At 36.5% G+C, this 26,189-nt stretch overlaps 1 protein-coding gene across 1 annotated transcript in view; it reads right to left on the bottom strand.

Annotated features, from left to right (window-relative positions):
• AMMECR1 (AMMECR nuclear protein 1) overlaps positions 1-26,189 on the bottom strand; it is a 134,386-nt gene that overhangs the window by 51,250 nt on the left and 56,947 nt on the right. The window contains exon 2 of the mRNA XM_037821345.1: positions 16,520-16,630. Within this exon, the coding sequence (XP_037677273.1) occupies positions 16,520-16,630 (111 nt within the window). The remainder of the gene's footprint in view (positions 1-16,519; positions 16,631-26,189) is intronic.

Genomic DNA, 26,189 nt, shown 5'->3' on the forward strand with positions numbered 1-26,189 from the left:
GAGAATAGTAATGGTTATCAGGATCAAGTAAAGTTGCTGCATAGCAACTTTTTATTTGCTTTGATGTGGCTTGGTAAACTACTGCTGAGGACAATTTCAAAAGGAAGAGACAAACACGTCAAGTTAATAATTACAACACAGTGTCTTAAGTGTTATAATAGAGGCCTGAAACAAAGTGCTGTGGGAACACAGAGACTGACCAATTTTGCCAGGGAGCGTCAAGGAAACTTCATAGAGGAAGTAACCGGCAAGCTGATTCTTGAAGGATGAGTAGGAGTTGACTGGGTGGAGATGGGGAGAGGTATGGTTGGCAGAGAGGACATATTCAAAGCCAGAGACATGAACGAATATATTTTTGGGAAGTCGAATAATTGTGCAGGGCTGGAGTGAGGTTAGGGTCGCACTGTGTAAAGGGCCTCTCATGCCATGCTTCTTAAGAAGTATGGGCTTGACCAGAGCTCTTTGACTAGGAAAGGGACATAGATTTGTGTCACAAAGCTAACTCTAGTGACTGGAATAGAATGGTTTTGAGAGGAAGAAGGGAAACCAGTGAGCCAGAATGAGAACCTAGACTAAAGCAGTGGCAATGATGCCAGAGAGGAGGAGATGGATTCAAGAGATATTTGGCAGGTAGAACCAACAGGAAATATCAACTGTTAATATCACGCTTGATGGTCAGTTTTATGTATATGTATTTTTTTAAGGATTACATAAACAGAAATGTGATAGTGACTGATTACAGGGAACTGATGTATTTTCTGATGTTTCTTTTCATATTATGAAAACCCCTGCTAACCCACATGTGTCCAAGAGAAAAAGAACAATTGAAATTGGTATAAAAATATCTTAAATCTCATTTCACTGAGTTTATTTCTTTCTGCAGCAGAAATGTAAACCAGTTTATTTCTTCCTGCAGCAGAAATGTAAACACTTACTAAGTACCAAGTATGTGCCAGATAGGTTGGCAATATACCCATTTTACAGATGAGGAAACCAAGACTCAGGGGAGGTTGCGTAACTTGCCTAAGGTCACAAATCTAAGAATTGAGGGATCCAGGACTAGAACCCAGATTTTGCTGACTCAAAAGCCCATGCTCTTTCTATAACATCACACTGCCTCTATACTTAAAAAGCAAATAGCAAATGTTTTTAAAATATAATTTAAAAAGTAAATATCACCATTATAAAAATGACTGCATTATTTTATCTTCATTTTATTGAGATATATTCACATACCACGCAGTCATACAAAACAAATCGTACTTTCGATTGTTTACAATACCATTACATAGTTGTACATTCTTCACCTCAATCAATCCTTGACACCTTCATTAGCACACACACAAAAATAACAAGAATAATAATTAAAGTGAAAAAGAGCAATTGAAGTAAAAAAGAACACTGGGTACCTTTGTCTGTTTGTTTCCTTCCCCTATTTTTCTACTCATCCATCCATAAACTAGACAAAGTGGAGTGTGGTCCTTATGGCTTTCCCAATCCCACTGTCACCCCTCATAAGCTACATTTTTATACAACTGTCTTCGAGATTCATGGGTTCTGGGTTGTAGTTTGATAGTTTCAGGTACCCACCACCAGCTACCCCAATTCTTTGGAACCTAAAAAGAGTTGTCTAAAGTGTGCGTAAGAGTGCCCACCAGAGTGACCTCTCGGCTCCTTTTGGAATCTCTCTGCCACTGAAGCTTATTTCATTTCCTTTCACATCCCCCTTTTGGTCAAGAAGATGTTCTCCGTCCCACGATGCCGGGTCTACATTCCTCCCCGGGATGACTGCATTATTATAATAGGCTATCTACTTTTGTGAATATTTGAAAATGTCTATGATAAAATTATTTTTCAAAAGAATTGCAATGTCAAAATACTCAAATACAGAAAAAAATGCATTCCATGTGCACTCAATAAAAACTACCATAAGAAATTATCCACAAAAAAGACCATAAACTTTCAAATCTAGGTAAAGTACTAAGACAAAGGTTCATATTTTATAATTAAGTATTACTAAATGTTGGCAAAAATGAAACTTTTATTTATTCAACTAATATTTCCTCAGTGCCTACCATGTACCAGGCACTATTCTAGGCCATAGGAAATACTAGAGCTGTCCCTGGCCTCATGAAACTTACATTCTAGTTAGGGGAGACTGACACATATGCAAGTCAATTTAATGGAAGGGCAGGTGGTGCTAAGTCCTATGGAGGAAACCAGGGCTGAAGTGTGGGGCTTTTTGCTATATTATCTAGGGGACAATGCTAAGGAATCATTTGAGTAGAGACCTGAAGGAAGTAAGAGCACAAGCTACACAGATATCCAGGAGAAATTTGTTCCACACAGAGAGAATGGCAAGTGCAAAGGCCCTGAGGAGGGACCAAGTTTGGTGGGTTGAAAGGAAAACAGGAGGCCAGAATGGCTAATGCCAAGAGAGCAGAGGAAGGGGGCAAGGAATGAGGGAGAGGCAGGGGCAAGCAGAGCACAGTGGCCTTAAAGGACATTTAACTTTTACTCTGAATGAAATATAGGCTTCATAATGTCTTTGACTTTTACTCAAAGTGAGATGGGTAGACATAGGAGGGCTTCTTGTGTCAGATATAAGGATTAATAATAACTGAGAAATTTAGTCACGCTGGTGGTGTGTGTTTGCCCATTTTAGCTAATTGGTAAAATGTGCTGCTCCGAGCAATAAAAACTATGAAGAGGAAGATGCAACAGCATGGAAGGGCACATATTCTTAGACAATAGACACACACCTTAGTGAACTGATATATGAGGCACAGGAGCATTTCAATACACAATGGATGACAATTTTTAAATGCAGCCTTTTAAAAAATATACTTTTAAAAGGAATAGTTAAATTTTATAACATGTGCTTACAAACCTGTGAAATTTAATACACACAGTCATCCTCCAGCACTGACATACTTAAGAGGTGCTTCAGCTGAAATCAGGTGTTATCTGAGATGACTCCCCTTCCTAACCACTATTCTTTATTAGAGGTAGAAACTCAGGAAAGGGGACTAATAAACCATTTCTCCAGGTTGCTCTGAGGCCAGATGTCCAATCAGAAATCTCCCCTTTTGTCCATAGCATTTTCAGGCCTGTTGAAACCCAACCTATGTTCTCAGTTCCAGTTCCACTCCAAAAAGCTTTTGTTCTAAGGTCACATTGGCTCTTTTCAGGGAGCATTTGAAAAGAATTCAGCAGTTTTGAATATCCCCATTTTTTTCTTTTAGAGTCAAAGCAATTATTATTATTAACTATTCATGATATAGCTAAGTTTTGAGTATTCAAAAGGAAGCATGTTTCACATGCTGAGATGATGCTGAAACTGGGCTGGGGTCTGATTCGTCCAGGTGCTCTTATCAGAGCCCCTTTGTTATCAACTGCCTAGGGTGTAGTCTGTGATATGGAGCAAGACAAAACTAACCCAAATATGGATTGAACCCCTGACCTCATTAGCAGTGTAAGTCTAAACAGCAACGTACAGTTGTTTACTGCTCCTCATACACAATGGAGTGCCACTCATTTCAAACACTTAGAGTACTTCTCCAGATCTAGGTAAGCAAGTCAATCCCCCTTAGCTAGGGAGTAACAAAAGGTCATCTTAGAAGAATGGCTTCAATTAAAAGCAGTCTGAAGAAATTAAAAGAGATTCTCTTTCCTCCCATCCTCAGTAAAGTGGCAACAGTTGGTATCTTTTAAATCAGCTTTGTGAAATATATAAAGCAGTCATGAAAGTAGCTAGGTATGGTAACAGGAAGTTGCGTTCTGGGCAATCCCTTTAATTAAAACTTCTGAAGAATTTATTTTATGGCCTATTCTAATTTTTTATTTCTCCACTAGGAAGGACACAAAAGTTGGCATTTCAAGGTAGAAATTTTAAAATGAGAGTTAAAAAGTGGGAAAACCACATACTAATCTTATTTGAATGGTGAAGTCTATAGTTTTAATATGATATTTGCAGTATAACTAATTTTGTGAGCTGAAAAAAAATTACGTTAATAAAAATGAATTTCCTGAATAGGAGACCAATTGTAAATCTGTACTTTACCTTTATGTACTTTAAATTTATTAACAAATATACTAATTTATTCACTATTAAATGTTAAAGATATTGAAAATCACTGCACATTTGCTATTAATAATTAAGAGCTTCATTCTCAATGAAATGTATTAAATACTGTTTTCCATCTTTAAAAATTCCTAGTACCTATAAAATTCATATTTCAATGAACTTTCTAAAAAATTACTTTTTGTCCATGTCTATTCTATTTGTTATATAGTATGATTTTTTTTCTTTTGTTAGCAAGAAGCAGCTCAGATAACATACTCTTTAGGACAAGATTTTATATTGAATATTTACTCTTTATTTAAAAATTGAGAAACAATATAAAAAATTTGGAAGTTATTTCTAAGGAAAATATATTTATATTGGAAGATAAAGGGCTAACAGTGAGTATATAGTCTTTAAGTATTTATGTAGTCTTTAAAGAACAGCAAACTAATCTCAATAATGAAAAGGAAAACTTTTCTAAGGGCTCCTACTTTGGAGATCCACATTTGAGGCAGATTAAAGTTTGAGGAAAGGGCAAAGATCACAAAGGAGGGCTTTGTTCATTTGCCTTTTAAGGAAATTCTTTAAAAAGTATTTTTCCATGCTCATAATACAATTCTGAAAATTTAAATATTAAAATGCACAAAACCTTCGACATTCAATTATTTTAAAGTACTTAAATTACTAGTAACATTGTTCCCTACAAGTAGTAAAAGCAGATTTGTACGATATTCTGGACAAAAATAGTTGCCTTGAACATATCAATATATTGGTGTAATCTCAGTCTTCCAGAACACTAAGATATAAATCTGTCCTATTGTTCATTCAGGTCCTAGTGACTCAGATGCTTCATACATTTATATGCAGACCTAATATTTATTTTGTAAATATTAGAACAAAAATATTCTTTAAATGTCTATAATTTTAGACCATATCTAACATAACAATGATTTCATATGGTATTTGGGCTCTAATTTATTTTGACAACTTCAGCCTGTCATCTGAAAAAATGAAGAATATCACAGGCAATGATTCTCAGGAAAGGAAGGAGATATCAGTTTATGTACTGAAACAAAATAGGAATTAATTTTAATGGTCTAGGAAGTAAGGGGAATCTAAATTATTAACTTTTAATTTTCTTCCTTTGTCAGGTATCAGGGTTATTAACCAACTTGGTTCTAGCTACTGTTCCAGCTAGTGTGAATTTGTATGTCTATATGTATGTGTGCTTAAGTATATTCCATTTCTGAGGTTTTACTTTTTTCTTATAGCAAGTTCATTTTTCCCTTTCAAAATATGTGTTACTAAACTCTCAAAATATCCAACACCTTGTATGTGGTCACTTTGATAATAATGATTTATATACATCCCAATAATTTTGACTTTTGCCCATGTAGGATAAAAATAAACCACAAAAAAAGTGGTATAAAGAATTTTGCTTTTACCTAAAAGTGAACTAGGGATGGACCAAATGAAATAATTTCATAAATGGCTTTAAATATATTTCTGCTTTTGATACAGATGTAGTCTATGTTTATCCAGTACTACCTTCTCTGGCTCTTGGGCAAAAAGCACTTTCTACATAGGACTATTACTATTTATATAACTTATCTCTCCTACTATATTTTAATAAGGTAAAATTTAGACTGGATTTACAAGATAAACTGGTTAAGCAAGCGTGACTAAAAAGGGAAGGAGCAGTCTACCAAGGAGCAAAGGGGTAAAGTTAAATTTATAGACAAATATAAGAATAGGGTCAATTTCATGGTTCACTCTATCCCTATCAAACTCAAGAGCCCTGACATGGCAAAAACCCATTTTCAGCTTCTTTCACACCTTTTCCTTTTTACAGATGGCCCTTCCTGCCATCGGCATTGTGCCTGTGGCTCTTAATGGAGCAGCAGGGGGATTTCACCTGGAAACTCTGTAGATCTAAAGAGTCTGATATACTTGTTATCCTTAATTTCTGTGGCAGTAGGTGCTATATGAATTCAGACAATTCTCTCTAATTCAGGAGTCATTACCCATAACTGGGAATGGTTCTTGCTCTTTAGTACCTCTTTCCACACTCTCCTGGCCGTTTTTTGGCTACATCTCTGCACATTAACACAACCACGAGATGGTGGAGTACATTCAGCTAGCGGCTAAGATGATTCCAGATTGCTACAGATTATATTTAGCTATCTATGGATAATTTTGAATAAAGAGCATATAACAATCCATGTTCCAAATGATAACTTAAATTAAATGATTATAAAATCTGACATTTAATTTCTCATTTGGTATTTCATACACTGAAACTATCAAATTAGATATAAATTTTGATACTCAGGCCATCCCGCCTTTTTCTAAAAAGCAATAAAATATAGGTTGTAAATTAAGCTAAACAATTCTGCCTAGTGTTCTTGATACATTTCATTTATTTCTCCAAAAAGCCTTCTTTAGCCAGGAGTCTTGCCACAGACACTTGCCAAAAATAGTCTGGCCTTAGCATCTCCAAAATGAGCTTCTATGACAATGGTGTACAGTCAGAAGTGACTCATGTACAGCTTTTCTTTTCATAAGAAAAATCAATCTGGGTGATGCTACCATGAGAAATAATATTAAACTAGAGAGAGAACTAAGTTTAAAGTGATTATTCACAATAAGCCAAGAGTAGTTACCTGAAATGATCAAGAATAAAAATTATCACAAAATAGTCCACAGTCCACCTGCGCGTGGAGGGGGGAATGTAATTATACAGCTTACAAAGTTTTAAAATTCATACTGCTTTAGAAAAATACCACATTACAAGACCAAAATAAACAAGCAAATCTGGTTTACAATGAATCTAGCCAATCTAGCTAGGACCTTTGAAAGTAATAAAATAGATTTGTTAGCTATTCTCAATATCTCAAAAAGCCTAATAGAAAGTGAACATTTCTAACCTGCAAACAATCTCCCTCTCCCTCCCTCCCCCACCACACACCCCACACCACACCACTCACACAGAACAAAACAAAACAAAATACATCTCCTTTTATGTGACCACCCTGTTCCCTAGAAAGAAATAAACCTCAGTTGCTAATTTCTCAGAATTAAGCAGCACAAAAGTAGCATAGTTCAGAATCAAGCTCCAGTCACTACCCTCACCTGCATAATTACTGCACTGCCAAGAGGTCTAAGTTCAACAAAGTAAACAAGAAGAAAAGAGAGTCTTTTAAATGTGGTGATAAACCACATTCCTGTTACTAAAGAAGAACATAGCTATTAATCATTTACATGTTCTAGAAAAATTACCACCAACTTGAATTTACATAAAGAAATAGACCTGCACTTCGCTGAACAATTTGTCAGTCAAAATTTTAAGGAATCCTCTTTGACTGAGATGTCTGTGTTCTTCTGTTAATCTTAATTCTCTTCCATATAAAAGTATGTTAAGTATTAATGGGTGTCTGCTTTCTACCATGTAAAAGCCATAAATGCAAGTAGCTCAGTAAATCTCAGAAATTCTTCAACCAAGACAAAGAATACCTCTGGTCTGAAGTCTTGGACACCAATAAATAGAGTAATTTGTGGACTTCAGTTCCTTACAACTTCTATGGGTAGCCTTCTATCAATAATTCTGAGCTCTCCTGTACTGCTTCTTATTTGCTATAATCTCTCCTGCTTTTACCCTGAGTTTCCAAGGACAGGGAAAGAATAATCTATTTAATAGTTCCACATTGAAATTCTCACAAATGTTTCATGCTAAATACATAGAAGCTGTGTATTTTTACATTTAGGAGGAAATCTTCAGCCTATTTATAAAGTCCAATCTAAAATGAACAAAAATTTCAATTAGAAGAATATGCAACTTCACTATGACAACTACTTTAATTCTAAGACATGAATGAATAAAGACTAAATTCCAGGACAGGCATTGCATTTAAAAAGTAGTTGGTCATTTTTTTTTTTTTAATTAAATTCAGTTTTATTGAAATACATTCACACACCATACAATCATCCATGATATACAATCCACTGTCCACAGTATGATAACATAGTTATGCGTTCATCACCACAATCTATCTCTGAACATTTTCCTTACATCAAAAAGAACCAGAACAAGAATAAAAAATAAAAGTGAAAAAAAACACCCAAATCATCCCCCCATCCCACCCTATTTGTCCTTTAGTTTTTATCCCCATTCCTCCACTCATCCATACACTAGATAAAGGGGGTGTGATCCACAAGGTCTTCACAATCACACTGTCACCCCTTGTAATCTACATTATTATATAATTGTCTTCAGGAGTCCAGACTGCTGGGTTGGAGTTTGGTAGTTTCAGGTATTTACTTCTAGCTATTCCAATACATTAAAACCTAAGAGGTGTTATCTATATAGTGCATAAGAATGTCCACCAGAGTGACCTCTCGACTCCATTTGGAATCTCTCAGCCACTGAAACTATTTCGTCTCATTTTGCATCCCCCTTTTGGTCAAGAAGATACTCTCAGTCCCATGATGCCAGGTCCACATTCATCCCCGGGAGTCATACTCTGCGTTGCCAGGGAGATTTACAACCCTGGGAGTTGGGTCCCACGCAGCGAGTTCACCTGTTGAGATGGCTCAGTTAGAGAGAGAGAGGGCCACATCTGAGCAACAAAGAGGTACTCAGGGGGAGACTCTTAGGCACCATTACATACAACTTTAGACTTTCCTTTGTGGTAATGAGCTTCATAAGGGCAAGTCCCATGCTTGAGGGCTCAGCACATCAAACTGCCAGTCCCAATGTTTGTGACAACATACGCTAGGGGATCAGCATCTTAAAGTTTAGAGATAGGCCTTACAATTCAGGGATAGAGTTAACTGCTGTAAGAGCTTACAATCTAGGGACTATTACAATTATTGTGTCCACGTTAGGCTATGTTCTAAGATTCAATTCTGAGTTTACACATTGTAGTTAGTCCATATTAGTGAGGCATCATCCCTCTCACCATGTTTTCTCCAAGTTGGTCATTTTTTAATTTAGGTTTTAGAAATTAAGGGGCCATAAAAAAGCTAGATCATTGTTTTCTGTAAAGTGGTTTGCTTTTTAAAAGAAGAAAGGGTATAGCTGGATAACCCTCTGAAAACTGAACAACAGTCTAGCTCGTCATAGAAGACAATGAATAACCACATATTCTAATTTGTTTCTTTTTTTAAATACAGCTATATCCAGAAAGTCTTTAATTTTACTGTTTGTTTTTTGTTTTTATTTTTCTTCCCTTTTATCTCTAAACTTCTAAGTTCATTTCATCTCATGTATGCCTTTTATTATTTATGGAGTTTTAAGTTTGGCATACTGGAATCCAAGAATACCAATTGCTATGATCTGAAATACTGCATTCTTCTTTGGGTCTAGTCCACTATTCACATATAGCCAAAGAATACAATTTCATATCATACAGCTGATTATTTTTGTAATAGGCATTATCCTTTTATACAATATTAATCCGGGTCAATCTTTTTTCTGACTAGTCTATACAATCTTGAGTTATATCATTTCTATAAACACATCTAAAGATTTTCTGGAGTTTTCAATAAAGTTCCAAAATCTTGGTTTTAACCCCTAACTAGAATTTTTGAAGAATTATTGATGATTTATAAAATATTATAGTAATCTGCTTTGAAGTTCGCTATTTTCATAATGAAGGTGCAAAACAAAATCTCCATAATTTGGGTATCCATGTCGTGCATATATATAACAGAATGATCATTCAAAACATATATTTAACTTCAATTCTTATGTACTAGTGAAATTTTAAAAATTGCTAGAAGCGTAATAAGATAAAGAATATACACGTTTCTAAACTGTCAACTTCTAAACTTACTGCCCATCAGAAAAATTGTATATATTTTTTTATTTATTAGAGAAGCTGTGGGTATACAGAACAATCATGTATAAAATACAGGATTCCCATAAACCACCTGTTCCATTTGCTAAAGCTGCCAGAAATGCAATATAACAGAAATGGATTGGCTTTTACATTAGTTAACAAATTTACAGTTGTAAGGTGATGAAAATGTCCAAATTAAGGCAACAAGAGGTAGATACCTTCTCTGAGAAAAAGGCTGATGGCGTCCAGAACACCTCTGTCAGCTGGGAAGGCACGTGGCTGGTGTCTGCTAGTCCTCTTCTCCCGGTTGTGTTGCTTTCAGCTTCTGATTCCAGTGGCTTTCTCCATAAGCATCTGTGGGTTCTCACTTAACTTCTCTGGAGCAAACTCTGGCCTTCATCTCTTAGCTTAGCATCTCCAAACATCAGGTCTGTGTCAGCTCTGATTTCAAAGGCTGTCTCCAAAATGTCTTGGCATTTTTTTCTAAGTATCTGTGAGGTCTCTTAAAAATGTCTCTGTCTTTTATCCTCTCATAAAGGACACTAGTAAACTAATTAAGACCTACCTTGAATGGGCGGAGTCACATCTCCATGGAAATAATCTAATCAAAAGATCCCACCCACAATTGGTTGTGTCACATCTCCATGGAAACAACCTGATCAAAAGATCCTACCTACAATTAGTCTGCACCCACAAGAGTGGATTGATAGAAAATAGTCTTTCCTGGGATACATAACAGTTTCAAACTGGCACACCACCCTATTATTAACACCTTGCATCCGTGGGGTACATTTGTTACCACTGAAGAAAGCACATTTTTATAATTGTACAATTAACTGTAGTCCATAGTTTAACTTGGGGTTCACTGTGCAGTGCAGTTCCATGGACTTTAAAATTTTTATCCTATTATTACATATACAACCTGACAGAAAAATTTATTTTTGTTTTACCTGGAATGTAGCAGTTAAGAGCATGGACTTTGCAGTCAGGCAGCTTGGGTCTGAATCCTGGCTCTACCACTTACCAGATAGATGTATGAGTGGGAAAATTAGTCGAACTCTCTAAACCTTGGTTTCCTTATTTTTATTTAATTTATTGAGACCTGTTTTGTAACCCAACATGTGATCTATCCTGGAGAATGATCCATGAACACTTGAGAAGAATGCATATCCAACTGTCTTGGGGTACAATATTCTGTATATATCTGAGGGGTCTAGTTCATTTATCATATTATTCAAAGTTCTTTGTTTCCTTATTGATCCTGTCTAGATGTTCTATCTATTGATGAGAGTAGTATACTGAAGTCTCCAGCTATTATTGTAGAGATGTCTATTTCTCCCTTCAGTTTTGTTTTGCCAGTGTTTGCATCATGTATTTTGGGGCACCCTAGTGAGGTGCATAAAGATTGTTATTTATTCTTGGTGAATTGCCCCTTTTATTAATATATAGTGTCCTTCTTTGCCTCTTATATCTGTTTTGCATTTAAAGTCTATTTTGTCTGTATTAATATAGCTACCCCAACTCTTTTTTGGTTACTGTTTGCATGGAATATCTTTTTCCAGCCTTTCACTTTCAACATATTTGTGTCCTTGGGTCTAAGGTGAATCTCTTGTAGACAGCATATAGAGGGATCATATTTTTGTATACAGTCTGCCAATCTGTCCCTTTTGATTGGGGAGTTTAATCCATTAACATTCAATGTAGTTATTGTAACAGCAGTAGTTACTTCAACCATTTTATCTTTTGGTTCCTATATGTCATATCTTATTTTTGTCTCTTTTTATCCTTTTAGTTATCCTCATTGATAATATTCATTTCTACACTCTCCTCCAAGCCTCTCTCTCCTGTCTTTTCCTTTCAGCCTGCAGAACTCCCTTTAGTATTTTTTGTAGGGCGGGTCTCTTGTTGATGAACTCTCTCAGTTTCTGTTTATCTGTGAATATTTAAAATGCTCCTCATTTTTGAAGGGCTGTTTTTCCAGATAAAGAATTCTTGGCTGGCAGTTTTTTTTCTCTTTCAGTATCTTAAATATATCATACCGCTGCCTTCTCACCTACATGGTTTCTGAGGAAAAATCAGGACTTAGTCTTATTGTATGTGAAGAATCACTTTTCTCTTGCTGCTTTCAAAATTCTTTATCTTTGGCATCTGACATTCTGATTAGTATGTGTCTTAGAGTAATTCTGCTTAGAGTATGCTGCAATTCTTGGAAATGTAATATTCAAGTCTTTCATAAGTTGGGGAATTTTCAGCTATTATTTCCTCAAATATTCTTTCTGCCCCTTCTCCATTCTCTTCTCCTTCTGGGACAACCATTACACATATGTTTGTGAGCTTTGTGCTGTCATTCAACTCCCTAAGACCCTGCTTCATTTCTTCCTTTCTTTTCTCTCTCTGTTCTTCTGTCTGTACAATTGTTGATGTCCTGTCTTCTAATTCACTGATCCTTTCTTCTGCCTGTTCAAATCTGCTGTTGCACACCTCTAGTGTATTTTTAATCTCATCTACTGTGTCTTTCATTCCTATGAAAACTGTTATTTTTCTTTGCATGCTTTCAAATTCTTCCTTATACTCACCCAGTGTCTTCTTAATATCCTTTATATCTTTTGCCATATTTTCCTTCATCTCCTTGAATTGATTTAGGAGATTTGTTTGAACATCTTTGATTAGTTGTTCCAAATTCTGTGCCTCCTCCAACCTTTTTATTTGTTCCTTTGACTGGGCCATATCTTCCTGTTTCTTAGTATGGCTTGTAATGTTTTGCTCATGTCTAGGCATCTGATTATCTTGATGTGTTTATTCTAATGGTCAGTTTCTCTCTCTTGCCTAAGGTTTTATTCTTGATTAGCTTTGGGTTAAAGCTCTTCTTTGACACTTGTTTCAACTTATTCTAGATCATTAGAATTGTTTAACTGATCAACACAGGGCCAGGGACCCACAAAAGGGGGAACAGACCAGTTCCAAAGGGCTCTCAGAGAGGGTCAGGAAAGGAAAAAAAAGCCATTTTTAATCTGCCTCCCCTAAGCTGCACTTTCCTGGCCTGCCCAGCAGATGGCACTCTTCTGCAAAAGTTTCCCTGCAGCTCTAAGGCTGCAGAACAGAAGCCACACTCTGCACTTGACCGTTTCCCCCCATCCTTTTCCTGGGCAGGAGAACCTTCATTCCCCCTCTCTGTCTGTGGCAGCCAGCCACCAACCATATCTGGGGCAAGCTAGCCCCAAGGGCAGGGGATGGGCATCAGCTGCTGCCACAGGAGCAATTCACTCACAGGTTTTGCTGCAGCTTCTCAGTCTCCCCATCCCACTCATTCTTGGATGCTGTACAGTGCTCCCCCTATCTCCAGAGCCCCAGAACTGCTGATTCAGACATTTTCTGCCAGTCCACCAGCTGTTTTTGTAGGAGGAGTGTGTCCTGTATCACCCTACTCTGCCATCTTCCCTGGAAGCTCCAAGTTTTCTTATTTTCTAAGAGCTATTGTGAGGACTAGGCATATAAAGCTCCTCAGCAGTGTCTGACATTGTAAATTCTCAATAAACTGTGGCTATTAATAATCAAAACAACATGTCGAAATGATAAGCACACTAGTGGACTGGAAAACATTATTTTGCCACCTTTTACAATGGCTCCTTACAGATTTTATTCTAAAATAAGTCCAGAGAAAAAAGTGATTGCATATTTTAAGTCCTGTTTTTTTGTTCATCACTTCCAAACACCTGATTCTTATTATCATATTAAGCAGATGAAATTAAGCCAAGCAAAAATCAGAAGTAAAACCAAGTATGTATATATGCCCACACACACATATACACACATCTCTACTGTGCTATGTACAATTTGAGGAAGCTGTATAGAAACATGAAAAAAAAAAAGTTGAAAAATAAACAAGAAGACCCATGGCTATAATGAGGAAAACAAGGTATACAAATGTAGGCAAATTTCCAAGTTCAACCATTGGAACAATTCATTCAGAACCATATTATTGTCAGAAAAATATACTGTAATTGTTCTGGTAATTATCCTAAAAGATAGACTCACAAGTCCCGAAAAGTTGGATATTCTTATCCCTTCTAATCAATGCAGGCAAAATAATTTCATACTTTCTTTAAACAGAAACATCAAATTACTACTACAGTTACTACTACAAAAGATTTCTAAAGTATATAGTATTTGATAATGTGATTTCTGTCACAGTTTCACTAAAAAGTACAAAGGGTTTTCACTATCAACTCCATCACCCTAAATATAAAGTAAAATTGAAATGTTATAACAGACTTGTGTCTCTTGAACTGTACTCCTGGGAACACTTATTTCATAAGACACTGGGGTGGGGGGATAAAAGCGTTATAAAATCAAATAAGTTGCAGCCTTGAAGAGATTCACAACACTATTAACATAAAAGTTTCTGAGAAGTCCTGCAATGAGGAGAGCTGTTTAAATTTGTTTAACCAGTGTTTCCCCAACTTATTTGGCCACAGAATCTCTTTTTCATGCAAAGCCAAGGAACCAGTGTTCCTCATAATAACCTGTTTTGGGAGATGTACCATAAATGCTTTTGATTAGTTATTAAAAGAGTAATTTCATATACACCTGCCCCAAAAAGGTAGTCACTGTCAGAATTTGCCAAAGTCCCGAAATAAGCTCACTATATTACATGTCAGAAAAAAAAAATCTCACATGCAGAGACTAGCACTTATACTAACTTTAACAAGTTGTAGTTATTTCCAGAATACGTGTTTTGCCCCCCTCCCCCCCCTTACTGCCTGTTCCGGTTTGCTAATACTGCCATTGTGCAAAATACCAGAAATGGACTGGCTTTTATAAAGGGGATTTATCAGGTTACAAAGTCACAGTTCTAAGACCATAGAAGAGTCCAGACTAAGGCATCAACAAGATGATACCTTCACTGAAGAATGGCCGATGGCGTCCAGAACACCTCTGTCAGCTGGGAAGGCATGTGGCTGGTGTCTGTTGTTCCTTTGCTCCCAGGTTGCATTTCCCAAATGTCTCTGGGCTTGTCTCTCTTAGCTTCTCCAAAGCAAACTCTGGGCTAGCATTTCCAAATGTCTCCAAGCATCTGCTTTCAATGGCCGTTTCCAAAATGTCTCTCTCAGCTGCTCTTGGGGTGTTTTGTCCTCAGCTTAGCATCTCCAAATGTCCTCAACTCCAAGCATCTCTAAGTATCTCTAAGCATCTCTAAGCATCAGCAGCATCTGGACATGGAGCTCTCTTAATTAATCCAGTGAAGTAATCAAGACCTACCCTGAATGGATGGGGTCAAATCTCCATGGACACATTTAATCAAGAGGTCACACCCTAATCAAAAAGATTAATCTAAATCTGTCACCACAAGATTGCATTAAAGAATATGGCTTTTTCTGGGGGACATAATATATCCAAATCAGCACATTGCCTATATGTTATTTAATCACGTTCAAACATCCACTTCCTAATACCTGTGAAAAGCTAAGAATGAATGTGAGCCTTTAAGCCACTACTTTTCTTTCCAGGCTTCACTGTAAGCTAAGAAAACTCTACAGCTGTGAGCTACCGCACACCTTCAAATACGAGTATTTTAAACTCAGTTATCAGCATTTACTAAGTGACATGAACCTGCATTATGCCATTCTACAGTAAAATAATGAATGTTCTACAATGTTGGTCCTGAAGCAAAGTAGTGATTGGTTATTATTTCATCCCCTAACATTCCTATTAAGTATGCAGAACAAAATACTGTAATTACTACTTTACCTATGAAGACTATTAAGGATAAGCAGTTTGCCCCAAGTAACAGTGGTCAGCAGGGACCAATTTCTTATTGGACAGATACTGTGCATATTGCAACTATAGAAACTGTATCAGATAATCACTCTAAAATATGAACAAAAACAGGAAATTCCTTTACTAATAGCTTATTATTTAAGGAATTTTCTTCTTTTGAAATAACTTTGGAACACAATTTGCTAGAAATCTAAGCTTGAACAACAACAACAAAAATCAGATGGAGTGCTAGATAGCTTTTTTGTGAGTTCGGAAATTAAGAACTGAGTCTTAGCAACTCTAATGAGGCATTCATTACTTTGTCATTGTGTTAGATGAAACAAAATAAGTAAGCTACGATTAATTCTGGGTGGAGTGTGAATGTGAATGATTATGCTGCCAGGCTGTGGCATTACATTCTTCCTGGGTTCTCCCTTCAATTTCAAAAGTACATAAAAGTATAACAAATTGTGTAAGATGAAAGAGACAAGAACTATTTTTTAAAAGCCGATTAGGGAAGATACCAGGGCGGTTATTAAGGAAAGTAAATGCATTTTGTTAACCCATGGTCATTTGGCATTGATTTTTAAATTAGACAAAATAAGGTGGCCCCTGGAAAAAAATACACTTCAAAACATCTATGTCAGAATACATGTAATCAAGGTATTCTATATTATGATAATATCTATCAATAACATTTTACTGGTAAATTGTCAAAGAGAAGGAAAAAATATGATATTAAAGGAGTCAAGAATGTTGACAATTCAGTAAAAGAAAAGGAGTTACAGTATCAGGTCCAAGTTTCGTAAACTTCTTTTTTAATGTAGAATCAGAAGTAACAAAAATTGGTCTTCACCTGGTAAGTGTGTACTCCCTGAGTCCTGAATGCAAATTCATGGCAGAAAAAGTACCTATGCATCCACGCAATCTTTTGTCTCGACCGATCTTCCATGTTACAAACAGTGGGCTGTAATGTAAGATAAAAACATGGTTAAGTCAATTCAAACAAGTTATTTATTGAGTACTTACTAAATGCAAAGTTAAGTATCTTAGGTATAAAGATGAAAAGGACCTAAAGGGACTCAGTGTGTAGTCCAGCAAGATTGCATTTAGCAATAATTACAGCTACATTTTATTGAGTGTATTATGCTAGGCACCATAATAAATGTTTTAAATTATTTCTTTCAATCCTCCTTGACAATGCTAGGAGGCTGATATTATTGCTATCATCCCTATTTTACAGATGAGGTAGTCACACAGTTAATACATAATATGAAGTAGCTATTCAAACTTAGGCAATCTTGACTACAGAGTTAACCATCACAGTCTACTGCCTGATTCCTCATTTAACCCTCAAGTTACTAAGTGATTCATAAGTCTAATTTAGAGAGTCTGGGGGAAATCAATAATTTCAACAAATACTTACTGAATATAAAAGGACAAAGCACTGTGAGAGGTGCTATAGGAGATAGATATAAAGATGCCTAAAACACAGTTGATGCTGTCTAGGATCCAGTACAGGAGACAGGCATGTCACAGCTAACTATACTACAAGGCAAATGAAATAAGTACTATAAACCATGTCCAAAGTGTCATAAATTAAACTACTGGGCTAGAAGGAAACTTCATGGAGTCTGATAATCTATAGCTTGGCCTAGAAAAATGAGCAGGGTTTGGAGAGATGAAGGGTAACAACAAATATTAAAACAGTAATACTTTGAAGTCAGAAAATTTATTTTAATTTTTAGATAAAATCATTGCCTAGAAATACAATCAAACATTAAAGTATAGATTATAGTAAAATGGTATTAAGAAGGTAATATAGTTTTAAATGAAGTTTAAGACTATAGTATAGATGTTTGGACTTGGCAGCAAACCATGACATCCTCAATTAATGGTTAAGTTGAAACACAATTTTCTTCTAATCAGAAGTAACTTTATATGTTAATTTTATGAAATAAATTGATTTACACATTTTAGGACATTTTGTTTTAAAAAAAAGCCTACAGCTGGGGATAGTTTGTGTTAACGCTAGTGTTATAGTATAATACATTTCTGCTTTCTGAAACTTGAAATTTTAGGGGGCTGTTCTAGTTTGCTAATGCTGCCAGAATGCAAAACACCAGAGACAGATTGGCTTTTATAAAAGGAGGTTTATTTGGTTACACAGTTACAGTCTTAAGGCCATAAAGTGTCCAAGGTAACACATCAGCAATCAGGTACCTTCACTGGAGGGTGGCCAATGGTGTCCGGAAAACCTCTGTTAGCTGGGAAGGCCGTGGCTGGCGTCTGCTACAAAGTTCTGGTTTCAAAATGGCTTTCTCCCAAGACGTTCCTCTCTAGGCTGCAGCTCTCAAAAATGTCACTCTTAGTTGCTCTTGGGGCATTTTTCCTCTCTTAGCTTCTCCAGAAAAAAAGTCTGCTGTCATCGGCCATCTTCAAACTGTCTCTCATCTGCAGCTTCTCTCTTCTCAGTTCCTGTGTGTTCTTCAAAGTGTCCCTCTTGGCTGTAACAAGCTCACTCCTTCTGTCTGAGCTTATATAGTGTTCTAGTAAACTAATCAAGGCGCATGCTGAATGCGCAGAGCCACACCTCCATGGAAACTATCTAATCAGAGTTATCAACCACAATTGGGTGGGGCACATTTCCATGGAAACAACCTAATTCAAACATTCCAACTTAATCCCCACTAATATGTCTGCCCCACAAGATTGCATCAAAGAATATTGCTTTTTCTAGGGGACAGAATACATTCAAACCAGCACAGGGGCCATACCATATCTTCTATATTTCTTATAATAGAATAATGAGTTGGAGATCTTTCTTTTAAAATACCCTCTAGTCAGTCATCAGCAGTTGGGTGAAAAGCTAACCCATTCCAGGGCTTCAATCACCCATCCTCAAACATTTAAGTGATGCTGAGTTCTGACAGATAGCCCCAGTGGCAGACAGGTTCCCAAATAAATAATGAATATACACCAGGAAGTAATACTATGAGTTTTCTTCTTCCAAGAGCCAAAAGCCCAGTGGCATTGAAAATATGACTAAAGTATCAGGCTACATTACTGTTAGTATTCAAATGGTGGACAACCTATGCTAAAAGTATGGAAATATAAAGGAAAGGGTGAAAGGCAGGTTTTCTGCTTTCTATATCATATGTGCCGAATATCTTATAACTTGAGACAAGATTTTAACACCAGTTGGAAAATTTTCTCTAATTGCTCTTGACTAATAGTTGATCAGGAAGACAAGAACTGGATGAGATTACTTTCTCACCAATTCTTTCATTACTCATACAAATATTAATACTCTAAAATTCACACATTATCTTTAAAGATGAATTTCACCTCTTCATTTTTCACTTTCTAATTTGGTTTAGTCAATGTTAGCAACAATATTTACAGACAGTACGATATTAATTCTTTCCCATAACAACTCCTATAGAAAGTATCTCTATGCAAGGCGGGTCCTTTAGCAGTGTCAGAAGAAAATGAATCATACTGTAACATATGTAATAACATGTCTTTAAAATACTACAATGGCTTCTCAATAAAACAAAATTAAGTCATATTTTCTCTTCCTCAATGCCTTGAGGGAGAAACCTCAAAGTGTCTATTAATTCATTTCCTATCAAAAACACTAGAAATGAAAAGTCATTTAAAAGTATTTTACCTTCAATTCTCTTATTTATCCCACTAAAATATATATGTGCATCATTCTTACTATAACTTTATCTGCTCAAACTTTCAAATTTGAAAGGATAAATAGAAAAAGAATACAAATGAAAACACTATACGATGAAATATGCTGCAGGGCATTCAAGCACAGTGTGTGGGGGGGTGGTTGTATGCAGTTTCTTATAATGCTGCACTAGCACTGATGAGGGAATGATTAATTCAGGGGATAAAGTGCTGGCAGATAAGCTGCATATTTCCAGGCAGACTGGAGAGAAAAAGCACTCTATAACGAGCAAGCGCAAGGAGATGTAAAGTATACAGTGTATTCAGGGCACAGTGAGCAGTCTTGGTAGTCTTGATAACTTGCTATGGTCTCTTCCAGATTTAACATTCTATGAATTTTAGGCACTGCTGTACACATGTTCTCATGAGCCTTCATAAGGGATAGAATAAATGCAGAATCATCTCAACTCTCCCTATTCCTTATCTGCCCTAGGGAACATCCACTTTGAGGATTGGTACTCTGAGGAAGTATCTGTGTCAAAGATGGGAAGGAATGCTACTTGACAACCCAAGAAATCAGACTTTGAGAAGGCAGAATAAAACTATTCCTTAAAAGTCTGGGACTCTAATTTTCCATTTACAAATGTTCATCCAATGCCCTTTATAAAGAATAAGTATAACCAAAATACTTAAAAGCCACATTTAATGGGGAAGAGGACCCAGGAAATTAAGCATTTTAAAGTGGACTGGAAACGAATAAAAATCACTGAGAGCAAGAGATTACATCTTCTTTTTTTTTTTTAATCATCATTTTATTGAGATATATTCACATACCACGCAGTCATACAAAACAAATCGTACTTTCGATTGTTTACAGTACCATTACATAGTTGTACATTCATCACCTAAATCAATCCCTGACACCTTCCTTAGCACACACACAAAAATAACAAGAATAATAATTAGAGTGAAAAAGAGCAATTGAAGTAAAAAAGAACACTGGGTACCTTTGTCTGTTTGTTTCCTTCCCCTACTTTTCTACACATCCCTCCATAAACTAGACAAAGTGGAGTTTGGTCCTTATGGCTTTCCCAATCCCATTGTCACCCCTCAAAAGCTACATTTTTATACAACTGTCTTCGAGATTCATGGGTTCTGGGTTGCAGTTTGATAGTTCCAGGTATCCACCACCAGCTACCCCAATTCTTTAGAACCTAAAAAGGGTTGTCTAAAGTGTGCGTAAGAGTGCCCACCAGAGTGATCTCTCGGCTCGTTTTGGAATCTCTCTGCCACTGAAGCTTATTTCATTTCCTTTCACATCCCCCTTTTGGTCAAGAAGATGTTCTCCGTCCCACGATGCCGGGTCTACATTCCTCCCCGGGAGTCATATCCCACGTTGCCAGGGAGATTCACTCCCCTGGGTGTCTGATCCCACGTAGGGGGGAGGGCAGTGATTTCACCTTTCAAGTTGGCTTAGCCAGAGAGAGAGGGCCACATCTGAGCAACAAAGAGGCATTCAGGAGGAGACTCTTAGGCACAAATATAGGGAGGCCTAGCCTCTCCTTTGCAGCAACCGTCTTCCTAAGGGTAAAACTTATGGTAGAGGGCTCAACCCATCAAACCACCAGTCCCCTATGTCTGTGGTGATGTTAGCAACCATGGAGGTGGGGTAGGCGAATACCCCTGCATTCTCCACAGGCTCCTCAAGGGGGCACTACATCTTTTTTTTTTTTTCCTTGTTTTTCTTTTTTTTTTTTTTAACTTTCCCTTCTTTTTTAAATCAACTGTATGAAAAAAAAAGTTAAAAAGAAAACAAACATACAATAAAAGAACATTTCAAAGAGACCATAACAAGGGGGTAAGAAAAAGACAACTAACCTAAGATAACTGCTTAACTTCCAACATGTTCCTACTTTACCCCAAGAAAGTTACATAATATAGCAACATTTCTGTGAACTTGTTCCTACTATATCCATCAGAAATTAACAGACTGTAGTCATTTCTGGGCATCCCCAGAACATTAAATAGCTTATCTGTTCTTCTTGGATTATTGTTCCCCCTTCCTTAATTGCTCTCTACTGCTAGTTCCCCTACATTCTACATTATAAACCATTTGTTTTACATTTTTCAAAGTTCACATTAGTGGTAGCATATAATATTTCTCTTTTTGTGCCTGGCTTATTTCGCTCAGCATTATGTCTTCAAGGTTCATCCATGTTGTCATATGTGTCACCAGATCGTTCCTTCTTACTGCCGCGTAGTATTCCATCGTGTGTATATACCACATTTTATTTATCCACTCATCTGTTGAAGGACATTTGGGTTGTTTCCATCTCTTGGCAATTGTGAATAATGCTGCTATGAACATTGGCGTGCAGATATCTGTTTGTGTCACTGCTTTCCGATCTTCCGGGTATATACCGAGAAGTGCAATCGCTGGATCGAATGGTAGCTCTATATCTAGTTTTCTAAGGAACTGCCAGACTGACTTCCAGAGTGGCTGAACCATTATACAGTCCCACCAACAATGAATAAGAGTTCCAATTTCTCCACATCCCCTCCAGCATTTGTAGTTTCCTGTTTGTTTAATGGCAGCCATTCTAACCGGTGTTAGATGGTATCTCATTGTGGTCTTAATTTGCATCTCTCTAATAGCTAGTGAAGCTGAACATTTTTTCATGTGTTTCTTGGCCATTTGTATTTCCTCTTCAGAGAACTGTCTTTTCATATCTTTTGCCCATTTTATAATTGGGCTGTCTGTACTATTGTCATTGAGTTGTAGGATTTCTTTGTATATGCAAGATATCAGTCTTTTGTCAGATACATGGTTTCCAAAAATTTTTTCCCATTGAGTTGGCTGCCTCTTTACCTTTTTGAGAAATTCCTTTGAGGTGCAGAAACTTCTAAGCTTGAGGAGTTCCCATTTATCTATTTTCTCTTTTGTTGCTTGTGCTTTGGGTGTAAAGTCTAGGAAGTGGCCGCCTAATACAAGGTCTTGAAGATGTTTTCCTACATTATCTTCTAGGAGTTTTATGGTACTTTCTTTTATATTGAGATCTTTGGTCCATTTTGAGTTAATTTTTGTGTAGGGGGTGAGGTAGGGGTCCTCTTTCATTCTTTTGGATATGGATATCCAACTCTCCCAGCCCCATTTGTTGAAAAGACCATTATGGCTCAGTTCAGTGACTTTGGGGGCCTTATCAAAGATCAGTCGGCCATAGATCTGAGGGTCTATCTCCGAATTCTCAATTCGATTCCATTGATCTATATGTCTATCTTTGTGCCAGTACCATGCTGTTTTGGCAACTGTGGCTTTATAATAAGCTTCAAAGTCAGGGAGTGTAAGTCCTCCCACTTCGTTTTTCTTTTTTAGAGTGTCTTTAGCAATTCGAGGCATCTTCCCTTTCCAAATAAATTTGATAACTAGCTTTTCCAAGTCTGCAAAGAAGGTTGTTGGAATTTTGATTGGGATTGCATTGAATCTGTAGATGAGTTTGGGTAGAATTGACATCTTAATGACATTTAGCCTTCCTATCCATGAACATGGAATATTTTTCCATCTTTTAAGGTCCCCTTCTATTTCTTTTAGTAGAGTTATGTAGTTTTCTTTGTATAGGTCTTTTACATCTTTGGTTAAGTTTATTCCTAGGTACTTGATTCTTTTAGTTGCTATTGAAAATGGTATCTTTTTCTTGAGTGTCTCTTCAGTTTGTTCATTTCTAGCATATAGAAACATTACTGACTTATGTGCATTAATCTTGTATCCCGCTACTTTGCTAAATTTGTTTATTAGCTCTAGTAGCTGTATCGTCGATTTCTCAGGGTTTTCTAGATATAAGATCATATCATCTGCAAACAATGACAGTTTTACTTCTTCTTTTCCAATTTGGATGCCTTTTATTTCTTTGTCTTGCCGGATTGCCCTGGCTACCACTTCCAGCACAATGTTGAATAACAGTGGTGACAGCGGGCATCCTTGTCTTGTTCCTGATCTTAGAGGGAAGGCTTTCAGTCTCTCACCATTGAGTACTATGCTGGCTGTGGGTTTTTCGTATATGCTCTTTATCATGTTGAGGAAGTTTCCTTCAATTCCTACCTTTTGAAGTGTTTTTATCAAAAAGGGATGTTGGATTTTGTCAAATGCTTTTTCAGCATCTATTGAGATGATCAATTGATTTTTCCCTTTCGAGTTTTTAATGTGTTGTAATACATTGATTGTTTTTCTTATGTTGAACCATCCTTGCATGCCTGGAATGAATCCCACTTGGTCATGGTGTATGATTTTTTTAATGTGTCTTTGGATTCGATTTGCAAGTATTTTGTTGAGGATTTTTGCATCTATATTCATTAGGGAGATTGGCCGGTAGTTTTCCTTTTTTGTAACATCTTTGCCTGGTTTTGGTATTAGATTGATGTTAGCTTCATAAAATGAGTTAGGTAGTGTTCCATTTTCTTCAATGTTTTGAAAGAGTTTGAGTAAGATTCGTGTCAGTTCTTTCTGGAAAGTTTGGTAGAATTCCCCTGTGAAGCCATCTGGTCCTGGGCATTTATTTGTGGGAAGATTTTTGATGACTGATTGGATCTCTTTGCTTGTGATGGGTTGGTTGAGGTCTTCTATTTCTTCTCTGGTCAGTCTAGGTTGTTCATATGTTTCCAGGAAATTGTCCATTTCCTCTACATTATCCAGTTTGTTGCCATACAGTTGTTCATAGTATCCTCTTATAATTTTTTTAATTTCTTCAGGATCTGCAGTTATGTCACCTTTTTCATTCATTATTTTGTTTATATGTGTCTTCTCTCTTTTTGATTTTGTCAGTCTAGCTAGGGGCTTGTCAATCTTGTTGATCTTCTCAAAGAACCAACTTTTGGTGATATTTATCCTCTCTATTGTTTTTTTGTTCTCTATGTCATTTATTTCTGCTTTAATCCTTGTTATTTCTTTTCTTCTACTTGGTTTAGGATTGGTTTGCTGTTCATTTTCTAGCTTCTTCAGTTGATCCATTAGTTCTTTGATTTTGGCTCTTTCTTCCTTTTTAATATATGCGTTTAGTGCTATAAATTTCCCCCTTAGCACTGCTTTTGCTGCATCCCATAGGTTTTGGTATGTTGTGTTCTCATTTTCATTCGTCTCTATATATTTAGCAATTTCTCTTGCTATTTCTTCTTTAACCCACTGATTGTTTAGGAGTGTGTTGTTTAACCTCCAGGTATTTGTGAATTTTCTAAGTCTCTGATGGTTATTGACTTCTAATTGTATTCCATTGTGGTCAGAGAATGTGCTTTGAATAATTTCAATCTTTTTAAATTTATTGAGGCTTGTTTTATGTCCCAGCATATGATCTATTCTGGAGAAAGTTCCATGAGCACTAGAAAAGTATGTGTATCCTGGTGATTTGGGATGTAATGTCCTGTATATGTCTGTTAAATCTAATTCATTTATCAGATTGTTTAGGTTTTCAATTTCCTTATTGGTCTTCTGTCTGGTTGATCTATCTATAGGAGAGAGTGATGTGTTGAAGTCTCCCACAATTATTGTGGAAACATCAATTGCTTCCTTTAGTTTTGCCAGTGTTTCTCTCATGTATTTTGTGGCACCTTGATTGGGTGCATAGACATTTACGATTGTTATTTCTTCTTGCTGAATTGCCCCTTTTATTAGTATGTAGTGGCCTTCTTTGTCTCTCAAAACATCCCTGCATTTGAAGTCTATTTTATCTGAGATTAATATTGCTACACCTGCTTTCTTTTGGCTGTAGCTTGCATGAAATATTTTTTTCCATCCTTTCACTTTCAGTTTCTTTGTGTCCCTGTGTCTAAGATGAGTCTCTTGTATGCAACATATTGATGGTTCATTTTTTTTGATCCATTCTGCGAATCTATATCTTTTAATTGGGGAGTTTAATACATTTACATTCAATGTTAAAACCGTGAAGGCATTTCTTGAGTCGGCCATCTTATCCTTTGGTTTATGTTTGCCATATTTTTCCCCTCTATTAATATCCTTTATTGTACCCATACCGAATCTCTTTAGTACTGAACCTTTCTCCAAGTCTCTCTGTCCTGTCTTTGTTTCTCTGTCTGTAGGGCTCCCTTTAGTATCTCCAGTAGGGCAGGTCTCTTGTTAGCAAATTCTCTCAGCATTTGTTTGTCTGTGAAAAATTTAAGCTCTCCCTCAAATTTGAAGGAGAGCTTTGCTGGATAAAGTATTCTTGGCTGGAAATTTTTCTCACTCAGAATTTTAAATATATCGTGCCACTGCCTTCTTGCCTCCATGGTGGCTGCTGAGTAGTCACTACTTAGTCTTATGCTGTTTCCTTTGTATGTGGTGAATTGCTTTTCTCTTGCTGCTTTCAGAACTTGCTCCTTCTCTTCTGTGTTTGACAGTGTGATCAGTATATGTCTCGGAGTGGGTTTATTTGGATTTATTCTATTTGGAGTTCGCTGAGCATTTATGATTTGTGTATTTATGTTGTTTAGAAGATTTGGGAAGTTTTCCCCAACAATTTCTTTGAATACTCTTCCTAGACCTTTACCCTTTTCTCCCCTTCTGGGACACCAATGAGTCTTATATTTGGACGTTTCATATTATCTATCATATCCCTGAGGTCCATTTCGATTTTTTCAATTTTTTTCCCCATTCTTTCTTTTATGCTTTCATTTTCCATTCTGTCATCTTCCAGGTCACTGATTCGTTGTTCAACTTCCTCTAGTCTTGTACTATGAGTGTCCAGAATCTTTTTAATTTGGTCAACAGTTTCTTTAATTTCCATAAGATCATCCATTTTTTTATTTAGTCTTGCAATGTCTTCTTTATGCTCTTCTAGAGTCTTCTTGATTTCCTTCAT

This window comes from Choloepus didactylus, chromosome X (assembly GCF_015220235.1).
Source record: "Choloepus didactylus isolate mChoDid1 chromosome X, mChoDid1.pri, whole genome shotgun sequence".
In the NCBI taxonomy this organism is placed as follows: Eukaryota; Metazoa; Chordata; class Mammalia; order Pilosa; family Megalonychidae; genus Choloepus; species Choloepus didactylus.